This window comes from Vicugna pacos, unplaced genomic scaffold (assembly GCF_048564905.1).
Source record: "Vicugna pacos unplaced genomic scaffold, VicPac4 scaffold_234, whole genome shotgun sequence".
NCBI classification, from domain to species: Eukaryota; Metazoa; Chordata; class Mammalia; order Artiodactyla; family Camelidae; genus Vicugna; species Vicugna pacos.
This window is the reverse complement of record NW_027328913.1, coordinates 89774-113827: the sequence shown is the minus strand read 5'-3', so window position 1 is coordinate 113827 and position 24054 is coordinate 89774. Positions and strand designations below refer to the sequence as shown.

The 24054-nt window shown below is 35.8% G+C and overlaps 1 protein-coding gene across 1 annotated transcript in view; it reads left to right on the top strand.

The window, feature by feature from the left end:
- Window positions 1-1647: 1647 nt before the first annotated feature.
- LOC140695478 (copper-transporting ATPase 1-like) overlaps window positions 1648-24054 on the top strand; it is a 34701-nt gene continuing 12294 nt past the window's right edge. The window contains exons 1-10 of the mRNA XM_072958215.1: window positions 1648-1718; window positions 1913-2138; window positions 3037-3270; window positions 4438-4529; window positions 5846-5973; window positions 6982-7136; window positions 7353-7487; window positions 9540-9734; window positions 11301-11483; window positions 13370-13571. Of these exons, the coding sequence (XP_072814316.1) occupies window positions 1959-2138; window positions 3037-3270; window positions 4438-4529; window positions 5846-5973; window positions 6982-7136; window positions 7353-7487; window positions 9540-9734; window positions 11301-11483; window positions 13370-13571 (1504 nt within the window). The 5' untranslated portion in view covers window positions 1648-1718; window positions 1913-1958. The remainder of the gene's footprint in view (window positions 1719-1912; window positions 2139-3036; window positions 3271-4437; window positions 4530-5845; window positions 5974-6981; window positions 7137-7352; window positions 7488-9539; window positions 9735-11300; window positions 11484-13369; window positions 13572-24054) is intronic.

The following is a 24054-nucleotide window of genomic DNA, read 5'->3' as shown; positions in this document are numbered from 1 at the left end:
ACAATGAAAAAATCTGACTGTTTTGTTACTCTGTGGACAATATCTGTCTTGAAGTTTAATGTAAATATGTCTGTCCTTTTTTTTGGTCTTTGTCAGGAAGAGTTAGGCAGAGGCACATTAGCACTGTTAATCAGGAGCAGACTTAAGGTAGAACCACAGATCATTTTAAACTATTTAGAAAATGTGAATAAAGTACAGTTTGTTAGGAGTAAAATTCATGTTAATCACTAAGAAAGTAAAGCATCCTGCCAGATGCTTTATTGTTTGTTAGGTCAAAGCAAATGATATATTTTTTTCTTATTTATTTATATAAAATTTTCTGGGGGGGAGATAGTTAGGTTTACTTATTTATTTATTGTTAGAGGAGGTACTACAGATTGAACCCAGGACTTTTGTGGGCATGTGCTCTGCCACTTGAGCTTATACCCTCCCCGTCACAAATGATATCTTTTTAAGTTAAAGTAAGAAATTTAAAAGACCAAACCTTTTCCTTTGTGACAAATTCATTCTGTATTCTTCAGTAAATCTTAGAGGTAATACATGTGAAAGTGTTTTAAAAGTTTCAATGTGGTATAGCATTTGGTGTTCTGATGATCTAAAAAGCATATTAATAGTTCAGATAAGAGCCTGTTAATGTAGATCGTAATACCAGTAACATCTTTGTGAAGCTGTAGCGTTAGTGAGTATTTACTATGTGCCAGTTACCAAGATTGCAAAGCTTCAGCTCTTGATTTAATTCTCACAACAGTGCTGTCATCTTCATTTGGAGGAAACTCAGGTTAAGAGATGTTAAGTTACTTACCCAAAGTCTCATAGCCAGTAAGTGTCATAGCTGGAATCTGAACCTAATCTTTCTAACTCCAGTGCTCAAGCTTGTTCTTTTCACTGTGCTACACGACCAACAAATGTAAGATGGCAGCATTTTCCCTTGCAGTTCAAAATAATAGTGTATGTTACTGTCTATGCTCATATAAGTCTTGCTTAGGTGTAACTTTCTTTCAACGTTTTGTTTTATTGAGGAAATTTTTCATTTGTGTCCTTTTTTCTGATAGAACAAGAGTAAAGACTGCAAATTCTTGTATAATATATTTAGTATGGTGGTAGCTTTTATGGCCTAGTATTCAGTTTTCTGTACTTGTTCAGGGGATGGATGGGTAGATGTCAAAACTAAAATTAAAAATAAAGTGATAAATATTCATCAGTACTAGTAGATGCTTGTCTAAGAGCAAAATTTATGATTTTACTGATAAATTCTTTCTTTATTACATCATCAAAAACTCTGTCAGCCTGACCAAGTTATAGATTCAGCTTTTTTCCAAAATTACTTATTGGAGGCTTTCATTTACTTTTTGATATAATAAGAGTCTCTCCAGAGAACAACAGCACTTGAGTTAGATCAATAGTTTGAGAACAGTAGGATAGACATTAGCTAGAGTTGAGGAAATATTTATTTCTTAGATGAAAGATTAGAAACAAAGGTAATTAAGAGAAGGAAGCACAACTTCATCTTTGTATTCCCCAGGGTATTTACACTCAGTAATTGAGTTGCATTGTCCTCAATGACAATACCATGACTTAGAATTTCTGTACATAATATTGATACATTCAGTGAAATAATTGTTCTCTTATGAATTTCCTTAGAGCTTAGGTTTTGAAGCTTCTTTGGTCAAGAAGGACCGGTCTGCAAGCCACCTAGACCATAAACGAGAAATAAGACAGTAAGTGCTTTTGGAATGTCAGCAAAAAGCAGATTTTTGACCCCTCGTTACAAGTTTAACATTCTGTTAGTATGTCAATGTTTACAATATCATCCTTACACTGGGTGGGAATTGGTCACAATTTGTATTTCCCTATAGTACATAGGATCTTTAACCATTAGCTACCTACTCAAATGATTTTTCTTTTCTATAAGATGGCGACGGGCCTTTCTTGTGAGCCTGTTTTTCTGTATTCCTGTAATGGGGCTGATGATATATATGATGGTTATGGACCACCACCTTGCAACTCTTCACCATAATCAGAACATGAGCCAAGAAGAAATGATCAGCATTCATTCTTCTATGTTCCTGGAGCGCCAGATCCTGCCAGGATTGTCCATTATGAATTTGCTATCTTTTTTATTGTGTGTACCTGTACAGGCAAGTGAAATGTTAGCAAGTATATTTGTTACTAATGAAAAATAGCTAAAATGTGGCAGGCGGGGCTATTTTAGTTGCAAAACAAATACTATCCAGAAGTATGATCATTTTATGCTGGATGCTTTACAAAAAGAACCTTAAACTGAGTGGTTAAAGTAGATAATAAATTCCATTATATTTATATTAATTATATTATAAATAAATTCTATTTTAAGGTATTTATAATTAATTTATTCTATAAAATAACCATAATAATTATTATATTATTATTTTTGTTATTTTTCTATGGCACTTAAGTTCATTAGTCTCTGTATGTTTTCAGCCCTTCTTCTGAGGTAAACTTTTACTGTGGAACACTTCCATCTAATAGATATATTCCCTTTTCTGATCCTTGTAAAAAGCAATAAAGATTTTAAAAACATCTTAGTACATTTCTCTGCACTAATGAAAAATAAGCTTTTCAGTTATGTTTCTCAACAAAAACAGTGAATAGATCCAATAGGTTGTGATATACCACTTAGGTTGAATTTTGAAAAGAAGGAGGTGAATTTTATATAAAAAAATCATTTTTAAAAGATTGGAATTATTTTCCTAGTTCTTGTTTTTCCTAGCTTTAAAAGGAAAAATTCAAGAACTATTTGACTTTCTTTATATTATGGAATATCCATTGGATCACAGATGACAGCTGTCAAGGGCTTATACAGCCATTTGAATCCCTACACACACATATCTACTAAAATACAAACATTATTGTTTCAGCTTAAAATCTCTCCTTATTGTTTATGGATTAGATAAAAGCTAAAGGAAGTTACCATTGATACTATATCTTAGTTATTAAGGTATATATGTGAATTTCAGCATTTTTAAAAAAGCAATGATTACTGTTTCTATATTACAGTTTTTTGGAGGCTGGCACTTCTACATTCAGGCCTACAAAGCGCTGAAGCATAAGACTGCAAATATGGATGTACTGATTGTGCTGGCAACCACCATTGCATTTGCTTATTCTTTGGTTATTCTTCTGGTTGCAATGTATGAGAGAGCCAAAGTGAACCCTGTTACTTTCTTTGATACTCCTCCTATGCTATTTGTGTTTATTGCACTAGGCCGGTGGCTGGAACATATAGCAAAGGTAAAGTGAGAAAGATTGACGTTTGTTCAAATCTTGGGTGGATAAATGACGGTAGTATATTCTAGACCAATTATTGGAAATATACATCCATTTATGTAGTTAACCATGTACTGAAAGAAACATTTTTGTTTTGGCAGTATTTTAGGTTAAATATTCCTTTAGAAGATTCACCAAATGTATGGAATTTGTACTGTAGATTGTACAGTATGTCCATGTTTATTTTTAAGGGAGAGACATTTGAGAAGTACTTGTTTTATTTATATCACATTATTAATGGAAAAATTAGTGTGCCCACAAGTTTTAAAATAATGATGGGAAATAATTTACCCATTATCCCATGCTGTAATGAAAATTACTTTCTAATCCTGTTCCACATACCTTTATATTGTACAGAGTGGCAAACACTGTATACCTACCACTTTGTACCCTTAACACTATAAAGTTTTCCTCCCATTTTTGCAGTCTAGATAATTATTCAGTATTTCTGAATACTATTCTCTCAAATCAGTGTGCTTTAATTTACTAAACTGTTCTGGTTTTATTCTCAGTTAGATTGTTTCCACTGTATAAGTTTAGATAATCCTGCATTAAACATATTCATGTTTAATAGTTATTTCTGTTGAATTGGTATCTTAGGATAAATTACAAAGGATATAAGGATATTTATAAAGGGCATAAATCTTTCTATGGCTCATGCTACTAATCTTAATTTTTGCCATTACAGGTATGTTAGTGAAGTAGTTTTGCTACAATTTCATCCATCAGCACTGACTCTTATCTAAATTCTTGCTAAATTAGTAGGCATTAAATGGCATCATAGAGTTGCTTTAGTTTGCATTTCTTCCATTAATAGCAGGGATAAACATTTTTCCATGCATCAGGTATTATATTTCTTCTTAAATGAGTTGCCCATTTATGTCCTTTGCCCATGTATCTTTTGGGTTCCTGATGTTTTTCTTATTAATTTACATTATTTATTTATAAATTATACCTAATAATACATTTTATATTTTGTGTACTTCTTATTTTTGAAGTGAAAAATTTTCTAATTTGAATGAATTAACATTCCTAAAGCTGTCTTTTAGGTAAATGTTAAAGATTGTATCTTTATTTTACATAAGCCTTTTTCTTCCTTAGCATTGTTAACATGTTTCTTTAAATTTATAGGGCAAAACATCAGAGGCTCTTGCCAAACTAATTTCATTACAAGCTACAGAAGCAACTATTGTTACTCTTGGCTCTGATAATATCCTCTTGAGGTATTTATCTTCATTCTACCTCCTCTTTTTAAACTTCTTATGAAAAATATAAAATATGCACAGAGATAGGCTATAATGAATCCACATAATCTACCTTCCAGATTTAACAATTATTCACATTTTGCCACACTTTGCTTCATCTATGCATTCCTGTCTTTCTTTTATTTGTAGCAATAGTATTTTAAAGTAAATCCCAGTCATATCATTTTACTACAGATATTCCTATAGTATTTCTAAAATAGGAGATATTCTTACCATATCACATCTAATAAAATGAACAATAATTCTTTAGTATTATCTAATACACAGTCATATTCACATTTCTTCTGTTGTCTCCAAAATGTTTCTTTGTTTGAAATGGAATTCAAACAAGGTCCCTGCTTCACTGTATTTGTATTGCATTATAGTTGATGTACAATATTATATAAGTTGCAGGTGTACAATATAGTGATTCACAATTTTTAATGGTTATAATTCATTTACAGTTATTATAAAATATTGGCTATATTCCCTGTGCTTTACAATATATCCTTATAGCTTTTTTTATACATAATAATTTGTACCTCTTAACTCGCTAACTCTATAGTGCCCTTCCCCCTTTCCGTCTCTCCACTGGTAACCACTAGTTTGTTCTCTATGTCTGTGATTCTGCTTCTTTTTTGTTATATTCACTAGTTTGTTGTATTTTCATACTCTATATGTAAGTCATATCATACAGTATTTGTCTTTCTCCTGACATGTTTGTTTTGATCTAGAACAGCTCCTCCCTCCAGTTCTCCGTCCCCCCTTCCTACCCCATTCCTCCCTCTTCATACAATTGACTTGTTACAGAAACATCTATCAATTGTCCTGTAGAATATCCCACAGTCTGAATTTATCTCCGCTTCCTCCTGGAATCATTTAACTTGTTCTATAACTCCTGTAACTGTCTGTAAACTGGAAGTTAGAGCTAAAGCTTGATTAGATTTCATTGTTTTGTGTTTCTCATTTCTTTCCTCATAAGATGATTTAGGCAACTTTACACAACAAATAAATTGTTTTATTAAATAAAACTCATTATATTATTTATAAAGGTTTCACTTATTTGTCCATTGACCATTCAACAAGTATTTAGAGTGCTACTTTGTGCCAGGCAATGAGCTATTCCCCAACAGTGAAAAGGACGGCCATTGTAGTTCCTTGCTTAAATGTTGGTTCTAACTTCCATTGGTAGCAATTATGGAGCCACAAGCTTGATATGAACTAAAAAGCTTACATGGAAAGATCAGAAGGAGAAGCATATTGTCATGATGCTTTTTATTTTTACTCATATCCAGTGAAGAACAAGTGGATGTGGAACTTGTACAACGTGGAGACATCATTAAAGTGGTTCCAGGAGGCAAATTTCCAGTGGATGGTCGTGTTATTGAAGGCCATTCTATGGTGGATGAGTCCCTCATCACGGGTATGTTCTTTCAGAGGATCATGACATGAAAGTGAAGTGAATCCAAAGTGTTAATTAAGAATAGGCATGAAAGTTGAAGAGCTTTTGTAGAAACTATGAAATGAGTAAATAATATGCAAAGAGAATATGGTTTCTTTTTAAGACTGTATTAAATCAGTTTCTGTAGATTTACCTTGTGGTTTTAATTATGCTATTGAAGGCTCTTTTCACTCAACATTGTTGGTTACTAGCAATGTATGACCAGAGGAAGTTGTCTCATTTTGCTGTAGAGCCCAATAGACTTTGACAAATTTTCCTGAGCAAATACCTATTGTGTCTTCCCGCTTTAAAGATCAATCTAGTCTGAGCTGGGATAGGACTTCAGGTTTTCTACATTAAGTCCTGCTCTAAAGAGAGTAGGTCTAGAGTAGTTTTAGAGCTCCTAGATGACTAAGGCCAAGCCAGAGCAGAACCAAAATAACACCTTTCCTACCTCAACCCTCAAGATAGTGCCGAAGAGGCTCAGCTTATGAACCGTGTGGAAATAATTTAGGATTCTGTGTTTCTCAGTAGGGGTACTATTGCCAGTTTGGTTGGGGACAGTTCGTAGTTCTGTGGGACTGTTGTACATGTGGTACATTTAGTGTCCCTGACCCACTAAATTGGAGTAGCAGCACCCCATGCCCCACCAGTAATTAGTACAAATGAGAACTCTCTCCTACATTTCTAAATGCTCCTTGGAAACAGGTTGAAAACCAGTGCTCTAAGGCTAGTGTGAAGCTCCAAAAGTACCTGCCACTAAGAGCTAACACATTAGGTCTTTCTGGTTTAAAATATACATCCCTGGGTTTGGCCCAGAACTAACGTAAGGAAAAAGAGAGTGCAACTTTCACGTAGGCATTTGTCCAGATTCTATTTCATGAGGTAAGAATCTCCTATCGAGATATTTTTTGATGATAAACAAATAATGGTATATTTCAAGATAGTATTTATTTATGCTCCCTAAATCTATCTTTACTTCTTGTATAGGGGAGGCAATGCCTGTGGCTAAGAAATCTGGCAGCACAGTGATTGCTGGTTCCATTAACCAGAATGGGTCACTCCTTATCCGTGCAACCCATGTTGGAGCAGACACAACCCTTTCTCAAATTGTCAAACTTGTGGAGGAGGCACAAACGTCAAAGGTAATTTAACTCCCTAGGAGAAACAGAAAGTATTTGCTTTAAAGCTCGCTCAGTATCAATCTTCATCTAGTTTTTATAATTTCCTTTATTTCTAGTTGTATTAATATGAAGTTCATTAAAGTATTTGTTTGTGCTCAATACTATACCCTGTATTCATTATCAAAAAAGGAGACTTTGATATACATATTATCATTATTATTATTTTTTTAATTTTAGGCTCCTATCCAGCAGTTTGCAGACAAACTCAGTGGCTACTTTGTTCCTTTTATTGTTATCATTTCCATTGTTACCCTTTTGGTTTGGATTATAATTGGATTTCTGAATTTTGAAATTGTGGAAACCTACTTTCCTGTAAGTGACTTATAACACCTCTTTATCATGTAAAACAGTTTGTGAATCTTTTGCATAAGTAATTAATTGGAAAATAACTTTAGTAATGACTAGTATCTTTAACAGACTGGAGTGAAAGAAAAACATTAGCATCTCTGTAAATGGAAAAGATTTCCTTTTGGAAAGATATTTTTCATTATGACTTGTGATTTTCCAAAAAGAAGTACAGGAATACCTCATTTTATTTCATTTTGCTTGATTGCGCTTTGCAGATGTTGTGTTTTTTACAAATTGAAGGTTTTGTGGCAACCCTGTGTCCAGCAAATCTACTGATGCCATTTTTCCAACAGCATTATTTTTTAATTAAGGTATATACATTGTTTTTTTAGACATAATGCTATTGCACACTTACTAGACTACAATATAGTGTAAACGTAACTTTTATATTCACTGGGAAACCTAAAAATTCATGTAACTCACTTTAGTGGAATATTTACTTTATTTTGGTGGTCTGGAACTGAACCCACAATATCTCTGAGGTATTCCTGTACTGAACTTTCACATTTTATATTTAGTCTCAGTCCCAGCATGATTTTGCTTTCACAAAGGACTATAGAAATATTGAGAGAAACCTTGGGATCTCAGCTCTGCCACATATCATCAGTGTGATCTTAGGTCAACTTAATTTCTCCTTGAGCTTCAATTTCCTTACATCTGTAAAGTGACATTTTAATAATTCACATCCAACATAGCTAGCAGTCATCGTAAAGGTTAAATAAGATGATTATATTAGAAACACTTTATAATTTATTAAATGCTTTGTAAATATTAGTGTCTTCTTCATTCTAGTTCTGTGATAGTCTCTAAAGTATGATGTCATACATAAAGTGGTAAAGTAGATCTTGACTGTGCTTCATATTAGAGATAAAACCTTGAAGTCACTTAACTTCTCTTAACCCCAGTTTTGTCATCTGCAGTATAGTGATAATAATACCTAAATTTCAGGATTGAAATTAGTGTAGGTGAAAACATACACATAATGACATATATGAAAGCATAAGCTTAGATGTCTGAAAATCCCTTCCAAATCTGTTTCTATGTATGTGTGTGTGTGTGTGTGTGTGTGTGTAAAACTCTTAGGTGAACACTTAAAGTATTTGAGAACTTAGTAAGAACCTAGCACTGTAAAACCATTATTACTAAGAAAGTCTTACTTTGTTGTGTTTCTTTTAAAAATGCCATTCTGTATACTGTTTCATGCTGTATGTCCCTTCAATTAAAGAAAAGGTAGAACTATAACAACTATGTATCTATGCCATAATATGGTATTAGTATAATATAAAAAAGTTTCTTTAAATGGTTCACATTGGTTAAGTACTCATTGAACAAGAGGATTGCTGAAAGCATTTTGGAATGTGTATCCTTCAGAAATTTTTCTTATCAGTTCAGGGGGTCTGAGGAGATTTCCTCTAATACTGTCAATCATATTTACCCACACAAGCAAATATTCAATGTCACTAAGAGCTATACTACCAGATACTCAGTTCACCTTGTTTTGTCCAAAAGAATTTTATTGAAATATGATTAAGCAACCTTTTCAAGCTGGGTGATTTTTTCCATTGTCTTTAAAGAATAGTGTGAAGGACAGAGATATGGTCTTAGTGTATATAGAAATACAGAATTATTTTTGTTCAGGATCACACTTGTTGAAAATTAGGTCCCATGTTTGCAGCTATTTTTGAAAGTCCCTAATGAAAACGCTTATTCTCAATATGGGTGGGAGAAGCTGACTTTTATGTTCCTCATATTCACTCCATAGTTTTGTAACTCTTGAATCAGCAAAACTGAAATCTTGATTTTAGGACTGTGCCTTGTTTGCCCAGTTATGTCACAATTTTTTATACCATAAAAGAAAAAAAGTACTTTCTTACTAGTAACTAAAACATGTTTGCAGTTAAGTAGAATTATGTGTGACTCCAAAACTATAGTTTTATGTAAATAGAGTTAAGCTTTGTTCCTTTTGTTTTATACAGCTCTAAGTCAATAATCCAAATCCATGCCTTTCTTCTCAAGGGCTACAACAGAAGTATCTCCCGAACAGAAACGATAATACGCTTTGCTTTCCAAGCCTCGATCACAGTTCTGTGCATCGCATGCCCCTGTTCACTGGGACTGGCCACTCCAACTGCCGTGATGGTGGGTACAGGAGTAGGCGCTCAGAATGGCATACTAATCAAAGGTGGTGAGCCATTGGAGATGGCTCATAAGGTAAGGTAGTCCTCCAGAACTAAGAGTTGTCCCATCCAAACTGGCAATAGCACCCCTATTGAGAAACACAGAATCCTAAATTATTTCTACACAGTTCATAAGCTGAGCCTCTTCTGACACTATTTTGAGGGTTGAGATAAGAAAGGTGTTATTTTGGTTCTGCTCTGACTTGGCCTTAGTTATCTAAAAGCTCTAAAGGTACTCTAAAAAACCTGAAGTCCTATTCCAGCTCAGACTAGATCAGCCTTTAGGGCAGGAAGACACAACAGGTATTTGCTCAGGAAAATTTGTCCAAATCTGTCAGACTTCTAACCTATTTGTACGTGACTCCGTGTTTTGTTTTCTTTGCTGTTAGATAGTGCTTGTAGTTACATTGTAGTTTCTCTGCTTTTGCTGCCACCAGCTGACAGTTTGCAACTATGACTTCAGGAATATAATTCTGCCCCTGACCTCTCTCATATTAGAATTTCCATCACAATCTCAATCAAGGCTACTTGACTTCAACTAAAACTATGTTTCTTTTAGTATGTTCTTATTAGGAGGATTTAAACTATATACAGATTCATGTAGTAAACACAGAATCCAACTTAGAACAGATTTGAAACCTCATCTAGCCTATGAATTCAGGCTATTAATTTTTATAGTAATTTTTAATTTTTACATAATTTCATACTTAAATAAAAGTTGCAAGAATAGTTTAAAGAACTCTTATATACCCTTTACTGAAATACGAGGCTCCTTTCCTAAGAACAAGGACAGTCTCTTACATAACCACAGTACAAAGATCAGAATCAAGAAATTGATATTGATATAATACTTTAGTCTAATCTATTGTTCATATTCCAACTTCCTCAGCTGACTCTATAGTATCCGTTATAGCTGTTTTTTCTCTTGTCCAGAATCATGCTTTGCATTTCGTTGTCATATCTCTTTTCACCTCAGTTGTTTAAGCTATTCATTTCTCAAGGTTTGTTTTCCGAGTTTACTGTGAGGTGACTGTTCTCTAATTCCAGACTCTTCCTTTTTCCTGTCTTGGCTGTTTCTCTCATTGGTTCCCTGAGCTGTCTCTTCCCAGGCCAAGCTTCTCATCTAAATCCAATAAAGTCAGAGCAACCTAGCTGGTCTTTTCTGGTGCATACTTAAACTTAATTACTTACCTTTCTCTTATAATCATCTGCCTACTGCCCGGATTTCCCCTACAGATCTAGAATTTATTAGTATTGAAAACCTTTCTCTTTTCCTAGAGGCACTAGAGGCACTAGAGGCATCTTTTAATTACCTATTAACAGTCATCCCTTAAGAATTAGTTCTAGTTGTTTAACATACATCGACAGTACATTTGCAAGGGAGGGCTTTTAGGTGTAACTAAGGGTATTTCTTCCCTTATTCTTTTTTCCTATTATTCTCCCAAAGACAATTTATTAAGTCCGATTAAATGAAAAGTCAGTTTATTGAGAAACAAAATAGTAATCTGTTTGTCAAAGTAAACTTTTTTCTCATTTCTGGAAAGCTTATATTAAGGATTATCAAGTCATATAGGTGCATTGTATTTTAATTTTCTTACAGGTAAAGGTAGTAGTATTTGATAAGACTGGAACCATTACACATGGAACCCCTGTAGTGAATCAAGTAAAGGTTCTAGTGGAAAGTAACAGAATATCACGCAATAAGATCCTGGCCATTGTGGGAACTGCTGAAAGTAACAGTGAACATCCTCTAGGAGCCGCCATAACCAAATACTGCAAGCAGGTACAATTTCTTCCTTGTTTTTTAATGATTTACGTATATAGTTGACATGAGGTTAGAGAGACTTGTGTTTTCTCATTTTATTTTATATGTTTTAATTTTTTCATAGAGGAAAGGATAAAGATGAAAACAGAAATTAACTATAATCCTACCACACAGATAAACCCCTGTTGACTAAAAAATTAAAATAGAGGCAATACATATTTATGGTACGAAAGTTCAGATAGTTCAGAATTACATGATGAAAAACGAAAGTCTTATTCCCTGCCTGCTTCTGTAATTCCTTTCTCCAAAGCTTAACAAGTGGTAACCTGATAAGAGTCTTTTTAAATAACTGCTTTATTGAGATAAAATTCACATACTATACAGTTCACCCTTGTAAAGTGTACAATTCAGTAATTTTTCATATACTCACAGAAGTGTGTACCTGTTAACCATTTCTAGTACATATAACAGCATTTATTAATTTTTAGACTTTATGGAAAGGTTATGCAATGACCAACCTTTGGTACCTTTTAAAAAATTATTAACTGATTTTTCCATTTCAGGGCATATAGATCTGCCTCATTGTTTTTAACGACTATTTTGTATTCCATTGTATGATTGGTTTTTTGGCTCTTAAAATGTACAGTTAACATCCTTGTCAGGTTTTGCAAGTTTATCTCTATGTTAAATGCCTGCCAATGCAATTGCTAGATCAAAGGATACATGCAGTTACATTTTGATGAATATTACCAGTGCTCACAATGACACATATTACCAACACCCACACAGAAGGCTGTACCATTTTATACTTTCACCTGAAGTTGAATGCCCATTTCCCCACATTCTTACTAATACTTTATTTTTTTTTAATTTAGTAAGTAAAAATTATTTATTCATTAATGGTTTACTTTGCATTTTTTAAATTGAACTACCATCAGTTACTATGTGTCAATTTCTGGTGTATAGCATAATGTCCCAGTCATGCATATACATACATATATTCATTTTCATTAAAGGTTATTTCAAGATATTGAATATAGTTCCCAGTGCTATACAGAAGAAATTTGGGGGTTTTTAATCTATTTTTATATATAGTGCCTAATATTTTACTTTGCATTTTTTAAATTATGAATGAGGTTGAGCATCTTTTCTCACGTATATTGGCCATTTGAATTTCTTTTTCTATATTCTGTATGCTGGCAACCTTTGCCTATTTTTTCATAAGATTGTTTACCTTTTTCTCATTGATTTGTATATAAATTTTTTGTAAATCATCTCACCTAATTTTACAGTTAAACTGGCAATTTCTACCATCGATGCTGCCATTTCTTTATTTGTTCTTTCCTTTTTACCTATTGCCTGTTACTAACCTGGCTTTTTTACACCCAAATCAAACAACTGAGAGGATTAAGATCTAAAGAGCCAGGAAACAATGATGGCCACCAAAATTCTTTGGCTAACTAAGGACACAGAGTCGTACTAGAGAGGCCCTCTGGCAACTAAAGGCCCCATTCTTTGTTACACTTTGCCCTGTACTGACCTGAGAGTAGAATATATTTAACTTGTAATTCTCTGCTGGAAAGGACAGAGAATATTGATTAACTTTCCACATTTTCTTTCCCTAAACTTGATATAAATCTCACAGAGTCAGATTAAAACAAAGGATTCTGAGGTTCTCCTGTAATTTTCAACGTTATACTCAATGCTCTGTTCCTTCATCCTTATCGAAATCTACTGTCAAATAGGCAATGATGAGTGACAGTTTTATTCTAAACATTTAGAATTAAGCAGGCATGTAGCATGTGTCTAAATATTTAGAATTAACCAGCAGTAATCTTTGATCTTGCTAATGATGACCTTGGATTATTAGTACAGCAGAGGAAATTCTTCTGTTTATTTATTAGGAGCTGGACACTGAAACCTTGGGTACCTGTACAGATTTCCAGGTTGTGCCAGGCTGTGGTATTAGCTGTAAAGTCACCAATATTGAAGGCTTCCTACATAAGAATAACTGGAAGATAGAGGAAAATAACATTATTCAAATAGATGCAAGTAATGAACAGCCATCACCTTCGTCTGCCATGATCATTGATGCTCAGCTCTCAAGTAAGCTAATTTTCTTTGTATTGCCAATTATGAGACAGTTATTAACATATATAACTTTATAATTCTGAACTGTTACATAAGAAACAAAAATTGGCATCATGGTTTTATTCTCTCAAAGCTGTTTTACTGTAGGCCTTCTAATTATTTCACTCAGGTTTCTCAAGAACAGTTTCCAATTGTGCTCCATGATTCCAATATAAGGTGATGAAATCTAGCCTTAACTGATCTTCCATCTTAGTTCAGCTGTCCTTCTTTTATTTCTCACTACAGTTGCTCCAAACCTTTTGTATCCTTCACAATCTCCTATGGCCTTCCCTCTACTTCCCTAAGTGAATTACCTGGCTTACTTTTGACACAGAAATTGAAGGTTCTAAGACATGTGTTCTTTCAGGTTATTTCCCCCTCCCAGAATATTTCCATTTTCAGGGGAAGAAGAATCCCTCATCTTGCCCAATGAATCCCCTCATCTTTGCTCTAGAGCCCATCCTCTTTTTTTTTTTTTGGTGTGTGTTTATTTTTTAATTACAATATTTTGTTTGTAATCAGTCTATAATTGATGCAAATTATGATGTTTAATTTTTTATTGAGTGTGGTCAGTTTACAATGTTGTAGTAATTTCCATTGTAGAGCACAATTTTTCAGTTATACATGAACATACATATATTCATTGTCACATTTTTTTCTCTGTGAGCTACCATGAGATCTTGTATATATTTCCTTGTGCTACACAATATAATCTTGTTTATCTATTCTGCACATGCCTCTCAGTATCTGCAAATTTTGAGCTCCCAGTCTGTCCCTTCCTACCACCCCTCCTTGGCAAACACAAGTTTGTATTCTATGTCTATAAGTCTGTTTCTGTTTTGTATTTATGTTCTTTTTCTTTTTTTTTAGATTCCACATATGAGAGATCTCATATGGTATTTTTCTTTCTCTTTCTGGCTTACTTCACTTAGAAGGACATTCTCCAGGAGCATCCATGTTGCTGCAAATGGTGTTATGTTGTCGGTTTTTGTGGCTGAAGAGTATTCCATTGTATAAATAGACCACAACTTCTTTATCCAGTCATCTGTTGATGGACATTTAGGCTGTTTCCATGTCTTGGCTATTGTAAATAGTGCTACTTTGAACATTAGGGTGCAGGTGTCATTTTGAAGTAGGGTTCCTTCTGGATATGTGCCCAGGAGCAGGATGACTGGGTCCCATGGTAAGTCTATTCCTAGTCTTTTGAGGAATCTCCGTACTTTTTTTCCACAGTGGCTGCACAAAACTACATTCCCACCAGCAGTGTAGGACGATTCCCTTTTCTCCACAGCCTCTCCAGCATTTGTCATTTGTGGATTTTTCAATGATGGCCATTCTGACTGGTGTGAGGTGATGCCTCATCGTAGTTTTGATTAGCATTTCTCTGATTATTAGTGATATTGAGCATTTTTTCATGTGCCTATTGATCATTTGTATTTCTTCCTTGTAGAATTGCTTCTTTAGGTTTTCCACCCATTTTTGGATTACGTTGTTTGTTTTTTTCTTATTGAGTTGTATGAGCTGCTTATATATTCTGGAGATGAAGCCTTTGTTGGTTTCATCGTTTGCAAAAATTATCTCCCATTCCATACGTCGTCGTTTTGTTTTGTTTATGGTTTCCTTTGCTGTGCAGAAGCTTGTAAGTTTCATTAGCTCCCATTTATTTATTCTTGCTTTTATTTCTATTGCTTGGGTAGACTGTTCTAGGAGAACATTTTTGAGATATATGTCAGATAATGTTTTGCCTATATTTTCTTCTAAGAGGTGTTTTTGTATCTTGTCTTATGTTTCAGTCTTTGATCCATTTTGAGTTTATTTTTTATGTATGATGTAAGGGAGTGTTTTAGCTTCATTGATTTACATGCTGCTGTCCAGTTTTCCCATCATCATTTGCTGAAGAAATATGTCCTGGGTAATTTGATAGGGATTGCATTAAATCTGTATATTGCCTTTGGCAGTGTGACCATTTTAACAATACTGATTCTTCCAATCCAGGAGCATGGGATATCTTTCCATTTCTTTAGGTCTTCTTTAATTTCCTTTATCAATGGTTTATGGTTTTCCGTGTGTAAGTCTTTCACCTCCTTGATTAGATCTATTCCTTGGTATTTTATTACTTTGGGTGCTATTTTAAAGGGGATTGTTTCTTTCTTTTTTTTCCTGTTAATTCATCGTTATTGTAAAGAAATGCAACTGATTTTTATATGTTAACCTTGTAACCTTCTATCTTGCTGAATTCTTCGATCAGCTCTAGTAGTTTTTGTGTGGACCTTTTAGGGTTTTCTATATATAGTATCATGTCGTCGGCATATAGTGACACTTTTACCTCTTCTTTTCCAATTTGGATCCCTTTTATTTCTCTCTCTTGCCTGATTACTGTGGCTAGGACTTCCAAGACTATATTGAATAGGAGTGATGATAGTGAGCAGCCTTCTCTTGACTAGATTTTAGTGGGAAGCTTTTGAGTTTTTCACCGTTGAGTACTATGCTGGCTGTAGGTTTGTCGTATATAGCTTTTATTATGTTGAAATGTGTTCCCACTATACCTACTTTGGTGAGAAGTTTTACCATAAATGGGTGTTGAATTTTTTTAACTTTTTTTATTGAGTAATAGTCATTTTACAATGTTGTGTCAAATTCTAATGTAGAGCACAATTTTTCAGCCACACATGAACATATATATATTCATTGTCACATTTTATTTTCGTATGAGCTACCACAAGATCTTGCTTATATTTCCCTGTGCTATGCAATACAATCTTGTTTATCTATTCTGCATTTTAAAATCCCAGTCTGTCCCTTCCCACCACCCACCCCCTTGGGATGTTGATTTTTATCAAATGCTTTTTCTGCATCTATTGAGATGATCATGTGCTTTTTGTCCTTTCTCTTGTTGGTGTGATGTATTACATTGATTGATTTGCGTATGTTGAACCACTCTTCTGTCCCTGGGATGAACCCCACTTGGTCATGATGTGTAATCTTTTTCATGTGCTGTTGGATTCTACTTGCTAACATTTTGGTAAGGATTTTGGCATCTATGTTCATCAGTGATATTGGCCTATAATTCTCTTTTTTGTAGTGTCTTTGCCTGGTTTTGGTATCAGGGTGATGGTGGCTTCATAGAACGAGCTTGGGAGTGTTCCCTCCTTTTCAATCTTCTGGAAGAATTTGAGAAGGACTGGTATGAGTTCTTCTTTATATGTTTGGTAGAATTCCCCGGTGAAGCCATCCAGTCCTGGACTTTTACTTGTAGGGAGGTTTTTTATTGCTAATTCGATTTCATTGCTAGTGATCGTTTTGTTCAAGTGGTCAGTTTCTTCTTGGTTCAGTCTTGGTGGACTGTATGTTTCCAGAAACTTGTCCATCTCCTCTAGGTTATTCATTTTGGTTCCATATAGTTTTTCATACTATTCTCCTGTGATATTCTTTATTTCTATGTTATTTGTTGTAATTTCTCCATTGTCCTTTCTTATTTTGCTAATTTGTACTCTCTCTTTTTTCTTCTTTGTGAATTTGGCCAGAGGTTTGTCGACTTTATTTACTCTTTCAAAAAACTGGCTTTTGGTTTGATTTTTTTTTTCTGTTTTTTTAATCTCTATTTTGTTTATTTCCTCCCTAATCTTTATTATTTCCTTCCTTCTGCTGCCTTTTGGGGTTTTTTGTTCTTCTTTTTCTAATTCTTTTAGCTTGTGGCTTAGATTGTTTATTTGAGATTGTTCTCTTTTCTTGAGGAAGGCCTGTATTGCTATAAACTTTCCTCTTAGCACTGCCTTTGCTGCGTCCCATAAATTTTGTGTGGTTGTGTTTTCATTTTCATTTGTTAAGGTATGTTTTAACTTCAACTTTGATTTCCTCATTGACCAATTGGTTTTTTAATAGCATGTTGTTTAACCTCCATGCTTTCCTTTTTTTCTCCTTTGTTCTCTGTTGTTGATTTCTAGTTTCATGACATTGTGGTCAGTAAAGATGCTTGAGATAATTTCTATTGTCTTAAAATTGTTGAGGCTTTTTTTGTGTCCAAGTACATGAGCAATCCTAGAAAATGTTCCATGTGCACTTGAAAAGAATGTATATCCTGTTTTGGGGGATGTAATGCTCTGAAAATATCCACCAAATCTAATTTTTCTATTGTATCATTTAATTTCTCTGTTGTCTTATTTATTTTCTGTCTGGAAGATCTGTCTAGTGATGTTAATGCGGTGTTAAAATCTTTGACAATGGTTGTATTCCAATCAATTTCCCCCTTTCTTTCTGTTAGTAATTGTTTTATGTACTTAGGTGCTCCTATATTGGGTGCATATATATTAACGAGTGTAATATCCTCATCTTGTATTACTCCTTTAATCATTATAAAATGTCCTTCTTAATCTTTCCTTATGACCTTTGTTTTAAAGTGTATTTTGTCTGAAATCAGTATTGCTACATCTGCTTTTTTAATTTTTCCATTTGCATGGAATATCCTTTTCCATCCTTTCACTCTCAATCTGTATGTGTCCTTCTCCCTGAGGTGGGTCTCTTGTATGCAGCATATTGAAGGTTTTTGCTTATTATCCAGTCTACCACTCTATGTCTTTTGATCAGAGCATTTAGTCCATTAACATTTACAGTAATTAATGATAGATGTGTGTTTATTGCCATTTTGAACTTATTTTTGCAGTTGATTTGGTATTTCCTCTTTGTTCCTTCTTCTTCCTTTTGTGTTTTGATAAATTTCCTTTGTATTATCTTGGATTTTATGTAGTTGTTGTGACTCACTTGTAAGTTTTTGGCTTGTGGTTACCCTTTTTTGTAAGTCTTTAACCCATTGCTGTAACTGTTTGTATTATACAGATAGTAATATAAGCTCAAACCCATCCTGCTGAGAACAAAAAATTTAACAAAGAAAATAAAACTATATTTCCCTGCCTCCCTCTCCCACTCTTAATGATTTAGATGTCTTCTTTTACAATTTCATGTTTATTCTGTTTGTAATTCATGGTAGTTTTCAACTTTCCAGTTATGATTTTCTCATTTCATTTCTATTTAGAGTAAACCTTTCAATATTTCTTTTAGCATGGGTTTAGTGTTGCTAAACTCTTCTAGTTTTTGCTTGTCTGTGAAGTTCTTTATCTCTCCTTGTATTCTAAAGGATAACCTTGCTGGATAAAGTATCCTAGGCTGCATCTTTTTTTCATTCAGGACTTTGAATATATCTTGCCACTCGCTTCTGGCCTATAGTGTTTGTGTAGAGAAATCAGCTGAGAGCCTTATGGGAGTTCCCTTATAACTCACTCTTTGTTTTTCTCTTGCTGCCTTTAGGATCATTTCTTTATCCTTGACTCTGGCCATCTTGATTATAACATGTCTTGGTGTGGGTCTGTTTGGGTTCTTCCTGTTTGAGACCCTCTGAACTTCCCTGTACTTGGATATCTGATTCCTTCTCTAGGATTGGAAAGTTTTCAGTCATGATTTCTTCTAAAACCTTTTCAGTCTGCTTTGCTCTTTCTTCTCCTTCTGGAACCCCTATTATGCATAGATTGGCACACTTTATATTATCCGATAGATCCCTTATATTGTTTTCATTGTTTTTATTTGTTTTTCTCTCAGCTGTTCTGATTGGGTGCTTTTTGTTGTCCTGTCTTCTAGGTCACTTATTGATTCCTCTGCATTATCTAGCCTGTTCTGTACAGCCTTTAGATCAGCTCTCATCTCAGCAAATGAGTTTACCAATTCTACTTCGCTCTTCTTTATACCTTCAGTTTCCTTTTTGACATATTTCATACTCTAAACACTATCTCTTTTAGTTCCTTCAGTCCTTTGATCACTCCTTTTTTGAAATCTTGATCCAGTAGGCCATCAATGTGTGTTTCATTGATCCTTCTTTCAGGGGATTTCTCCTGCTCTTTTAATTGGGAACAGTTCCTCTGCTTCATCATCTTTTTCATATCTCTCTGGCACTGTGGCTTATGGAGTATCAGTTATCTATTATGGTCCTTAAGGAGTTTATTTATTTATCTATCTAAAGCCTATGCAGGAATAAAAGTTAAAAAGAGTGAGAAAGAATTTGAAAAGAAGGGAGGAAAAAAAGGTTTGAAGTAGTGTATAATCAATAACAGAACAGCAAGTTGAAGCAAAATAGCAATCGAGTTGAGAGGTCTTTTAAAAACCTTAAAAAAATAGAAAAAAATTGAAACCTGAGTATAATCAATAACAGGAGATCAAAACCAAGAGAAATAAAAATGAAATGAGGTGGATTTTAAAAAACAATAATAATAAAAGTATTTTAAAAGAAAAAATTTAAAGGGATTAAAACTGGAGACATATACAATTGTTTAAAAAGTAAAAATTAAAAAGGTAATAGAAAATAGAAATGATAAAAATAGAAAAAAGAAAAGAAAAAGGAGGATGTGTTCTTGTGGAGACTGTGTGCTCTTTATGATTTTATCGAGAGATGTTTCTGTCTTTGCCCTGCTGCGTGAACTCAGCTCGCTCCTTCTAGATGCCCTCCATTAGCGCCCCTGGTCTGTGCTGCTCCCAGTGCAGGTTGGCAAGCAGATCACACAACCTCCTAACACTGGTCAGGTGCTGTGCTCTTACGTTTTTTCCTGGTGGGTCACGCCCCCCCTTAATGCTGTGGTCCCATAGGGTAGGCAGGCAGGTTGTGCCCCCTCCCAGCAGCACAGTAGGAGGCGGGTTACTTCCTCTCCCATTGGTGCTGTCAGATGATGTGCTCGGGCAAGGTAGGCGGGCAAGTCACTCCCTGTCCCAGCATCATGGTCAGGTGCTGCACTCATGCCAGGAAGGCGGGTGGCCACCCGCCCTCTCCTGGTACTGGTTGCTCCCCTGCTCTGTGCAGCTGTCTTCTCCACCTCAGATCCATGCTCCCTAGGCAGGCTCTGGGAAGATGGCAGAATAGCCCCGCGCCTGCTCTGTGCCAGAACTCAGCTCCTTGTTCATTTGTATTGGAGGCAAGAGTTCTCAGAGGTACCAGGGCAGAAAGGTCCTATCTGCCTTGGGCTGTAAACAAGTCTCCATCTCGCCTATGAGGCTGCTAAGCCCTTAGGTACAGATTCAGGTTTCGACCTCACCTCTGCCTGGGTGCTAAGCACTGAAGGATATGTCAGCTGTGGCTGACACCCACCTCTCTTCTCCTGAAAACCTTCTGTGGGTTTTCAGAGCTAGGGGTTATGGCACCCTTCCCCCCAGGGCACATCAACCGTGTTGTTTTATGGAGGGCCCTGGTTGTTTTGCCCTGTGTACCCACTCATCCACAGCATGCAGGACCGTGCAGTCCCCCAGGGTTGCCTCTGTGCAGCCTGCCCCAGTCCTCCACCCGGCTCGGGTAGCCTGTCCTGTCCCCCACCTGCCTCTTTGCCTTTAGGGCTGGTGGTTGTGGAGACCCTCTGTGCCTGTTTAACTTAGTTCTGTTGGTCAAGGGCTGCTCCATACGGATCCGAGCCTCAGAGGCTCCCCCTCTGTCCCGCTGACCTCTCCGTTGGAGATGGGGAGATTCAGCAAATGAATGCTATGCCTCCTGTGCTGCTCCCTCCCCGCAAGACCAGTCCCACACTGTTCTGCTTTTTCTTCTTTCTTTTTTTCCTTTTCTCCTACCAGATTCTTGGTATCTTTGTCTTTTTTTTTTTTTGGCATCTTTATCTTTTGAAGAGGACGATGTTCTGTTGGAGTTCTGCAGGTGCTCTGGTTGGATGGGTCCGTGGATGTGAGTTTTGGTGTATTTGTGGGAGAGGGTGAGCTAAGAGCGTCCCTCTACTCTGCCATCTTGGCCAAACTCGATTCCATCCTCTCTTGATTCCTCAAGGACTTCACTTTCTTATGTCCCCTTGCTTCCTTCATTTACAGCTCTCTGTAGTAGCTCTTTCTCCTTAACATGTAAATATTCCTTCCATCAAAATCACTGTATGCCTGTCTAGATTTTATCTGTCTTTCTTTTCCTTTATATTCAAGCTTCTAGAAAGAGTAGTCTAGGCTTGCTGAATCCACTTCTTCCTTGCACAGTCTGGCTTCTGCCCCATTCATACTAGTGAAACTATTCTAAGTCCACTGATGACCTCATTTATTCCCCTCTCCAGTGGTCACTTTTCAGTCTTCATTGATGCATGACCACGCTAAGACATTTGACAATAGTAACCATTTCTAATTTCCTAAAAAAACTTTTTCTCCTTTGATTCCATGATCCTGCTTTCTCTAGATTCTCCTCTAACCTTACCTGGCTGTTCTTTCTAATCCTCCTCTGACTCCTCTTTTCTCCTGCTCTCAAATGTTGGGTGTCCTCAGGGTTTTGTCCTTTGTCTTTTTCTCATTTTACATACTCTCTGTGTACAATCTCATTCATGCTCATTGTTTATTCTACCACCTGTAGGTTTCCACTGCCACTCTAAAGTCCATTTCTTCTAGCCAAGGCCTGCTTCTCAGGTTTCTTGTTGGTTTATCCACCTAACCAAAAACATGATATGCACATCTAAATGTACTTGGACCTCCCCACCCATTTGTGCTTGAGTGTTTTTGTTAACATGCAAACCTGATTATATCACTTTTTGACCAATAACTTGTTATTGCAGTAGTTTATAACCTATTTTTGAGTCATGAACCTTTGGAGGAATATGGTAAAAGCCATGCCCACCCCTCAGAAAATTTATGTTTTGGAGGTTTGTATATATCTTAAAGCCCCTCCATGGAAATCTGTTAAGAATCCTGGCTTTACAGGCTTTCTGTCTCCTACAGGATAGAATCCAGTCCTCTCTGGACTTTGTTCAAGATCTGTACCCCATGATATGTCTTCTGCCTCCCTGCATCTTGCCTTTTTCCACTGCCACCCATGTAACCTGTGTTCCATCCATATGGAACTACTTAGAGTTTCTACTTACAGTGCATCATTTCATGCATATTACTGGTTTCTCATCTTTGAAGACTCAGCTCACATCTCTCTTCAGTGAAGCCTTCAGTGACTGACATACATAGGCAGAGATATTTTCTCTTCTTTCTTAGTCATAACTCTACTTAATCTCTGGAGGTACTAGGCACACTGCATGATGATTCTTCATTTACCTACCTGATTCTACTAAACTATGATTTCTTTATTATTTGTCTATAAACTCCTAGTATCAGGCACACTGACACATAGTAATTTTGTTCAGCTGACAGTTTTTATTAAGCACTGTTCAAAACACTAAAGTGAGCAGAATAGACCAAGTCCCTATCTCATGAAGTTTACATTCCTGGTGGGAGAACACAAGACAGTGAACAAATAAAGAAGAAAATATAGTCCGTCTGATGGAGATAGTGCTATAAAAAAAAAGAATGGCAAGGGGTATAGGGAATGCTTCTTATTTTATCTAGGCCGATCAGGGTAGGGCTCATTGAGAAGGCTATTTCTGAGCAAAAACCTGAGGAGGGGGCAGGGGAAAGCCATGTGCATGTCTGTGACAAGAGCATTCCAGGCAGGAGGAATGTTAAGTACAAAAGCCCTGAGTGAGGAGTGTGCTTTATTAGTTTGAGGAACAGTAAGGAGAACAGTATAGCTACAACAGAGTAAATAAATAGGAAGGGGGTAAGAGACAAGGTCAGAAAGGTAGGTAGCACAGGAGTAAATCTTGTAAGGACATTGAAAGGACTTTGGTTTTTACCCTGAGATGGAAAGCCACTGGAGAGGTTTTTTTTTAATTTAATTTATTTTTGTGTTGGGGAGATAGTTAGGTTTACTTATTTAGTTTTAGAGGAGGTACTGGGGATTGAACTCAGGACCTTGTGTGTACTAAGCAAGTGCTCTACCATTTGAGCTATACCCTAACCCCTGGAGGGTTTTGAGTATAGGCGTGACAGAATCTGACTTAATGTTTAAGAAGTATTACTTGGGCTGGTCTAGTAAAAATACAGTGTTGCAGTGGGTAGGAACAAGGGCAGAAGCAGGGAGATGAGTTAATGGGCTGTTGCAGTAATCTAGGTGAAAGACATTGGTGGCTTGGACCAGTGTGGTAACAGTAGAGGTGCTAAGAAGTGGTCAAATTCTGAGTGTATCTTCTGGGGAGAGCTGGCTGACAGATTAAGCTCACAGATTGGAAATGAGGTATAAGAGAAACAGGAGTCAAGAATTAGGCCAACATTTGTGGCCTAAGCAATTTAGGAGGATGGTTTTACCATTTAAACAAGATGGGGGAGATCACAGGAGGGGCAATATTGAGGAAAATTGATCAGGAGTTCAGTTTTTGACATGTTAAGTTTGAGATCCTGTTAGATACTCAATTGGAGATGTCATATAAATGGAAATATCAAGTAGGCAGTTGGCTACACAAGTCTGGAGTTCCAAGGAAACAAACTGGGTTGGAGATAAAGACTTGGGAGTCATCCATTTATAGATCTGTGCTGTCCAATATGGTAACCACTATTTATATGTGACTATTTAAATTTAAATTAATTAAAATTGAACTGAATTTAAAATTCAGCCTTTAACCATACTAGC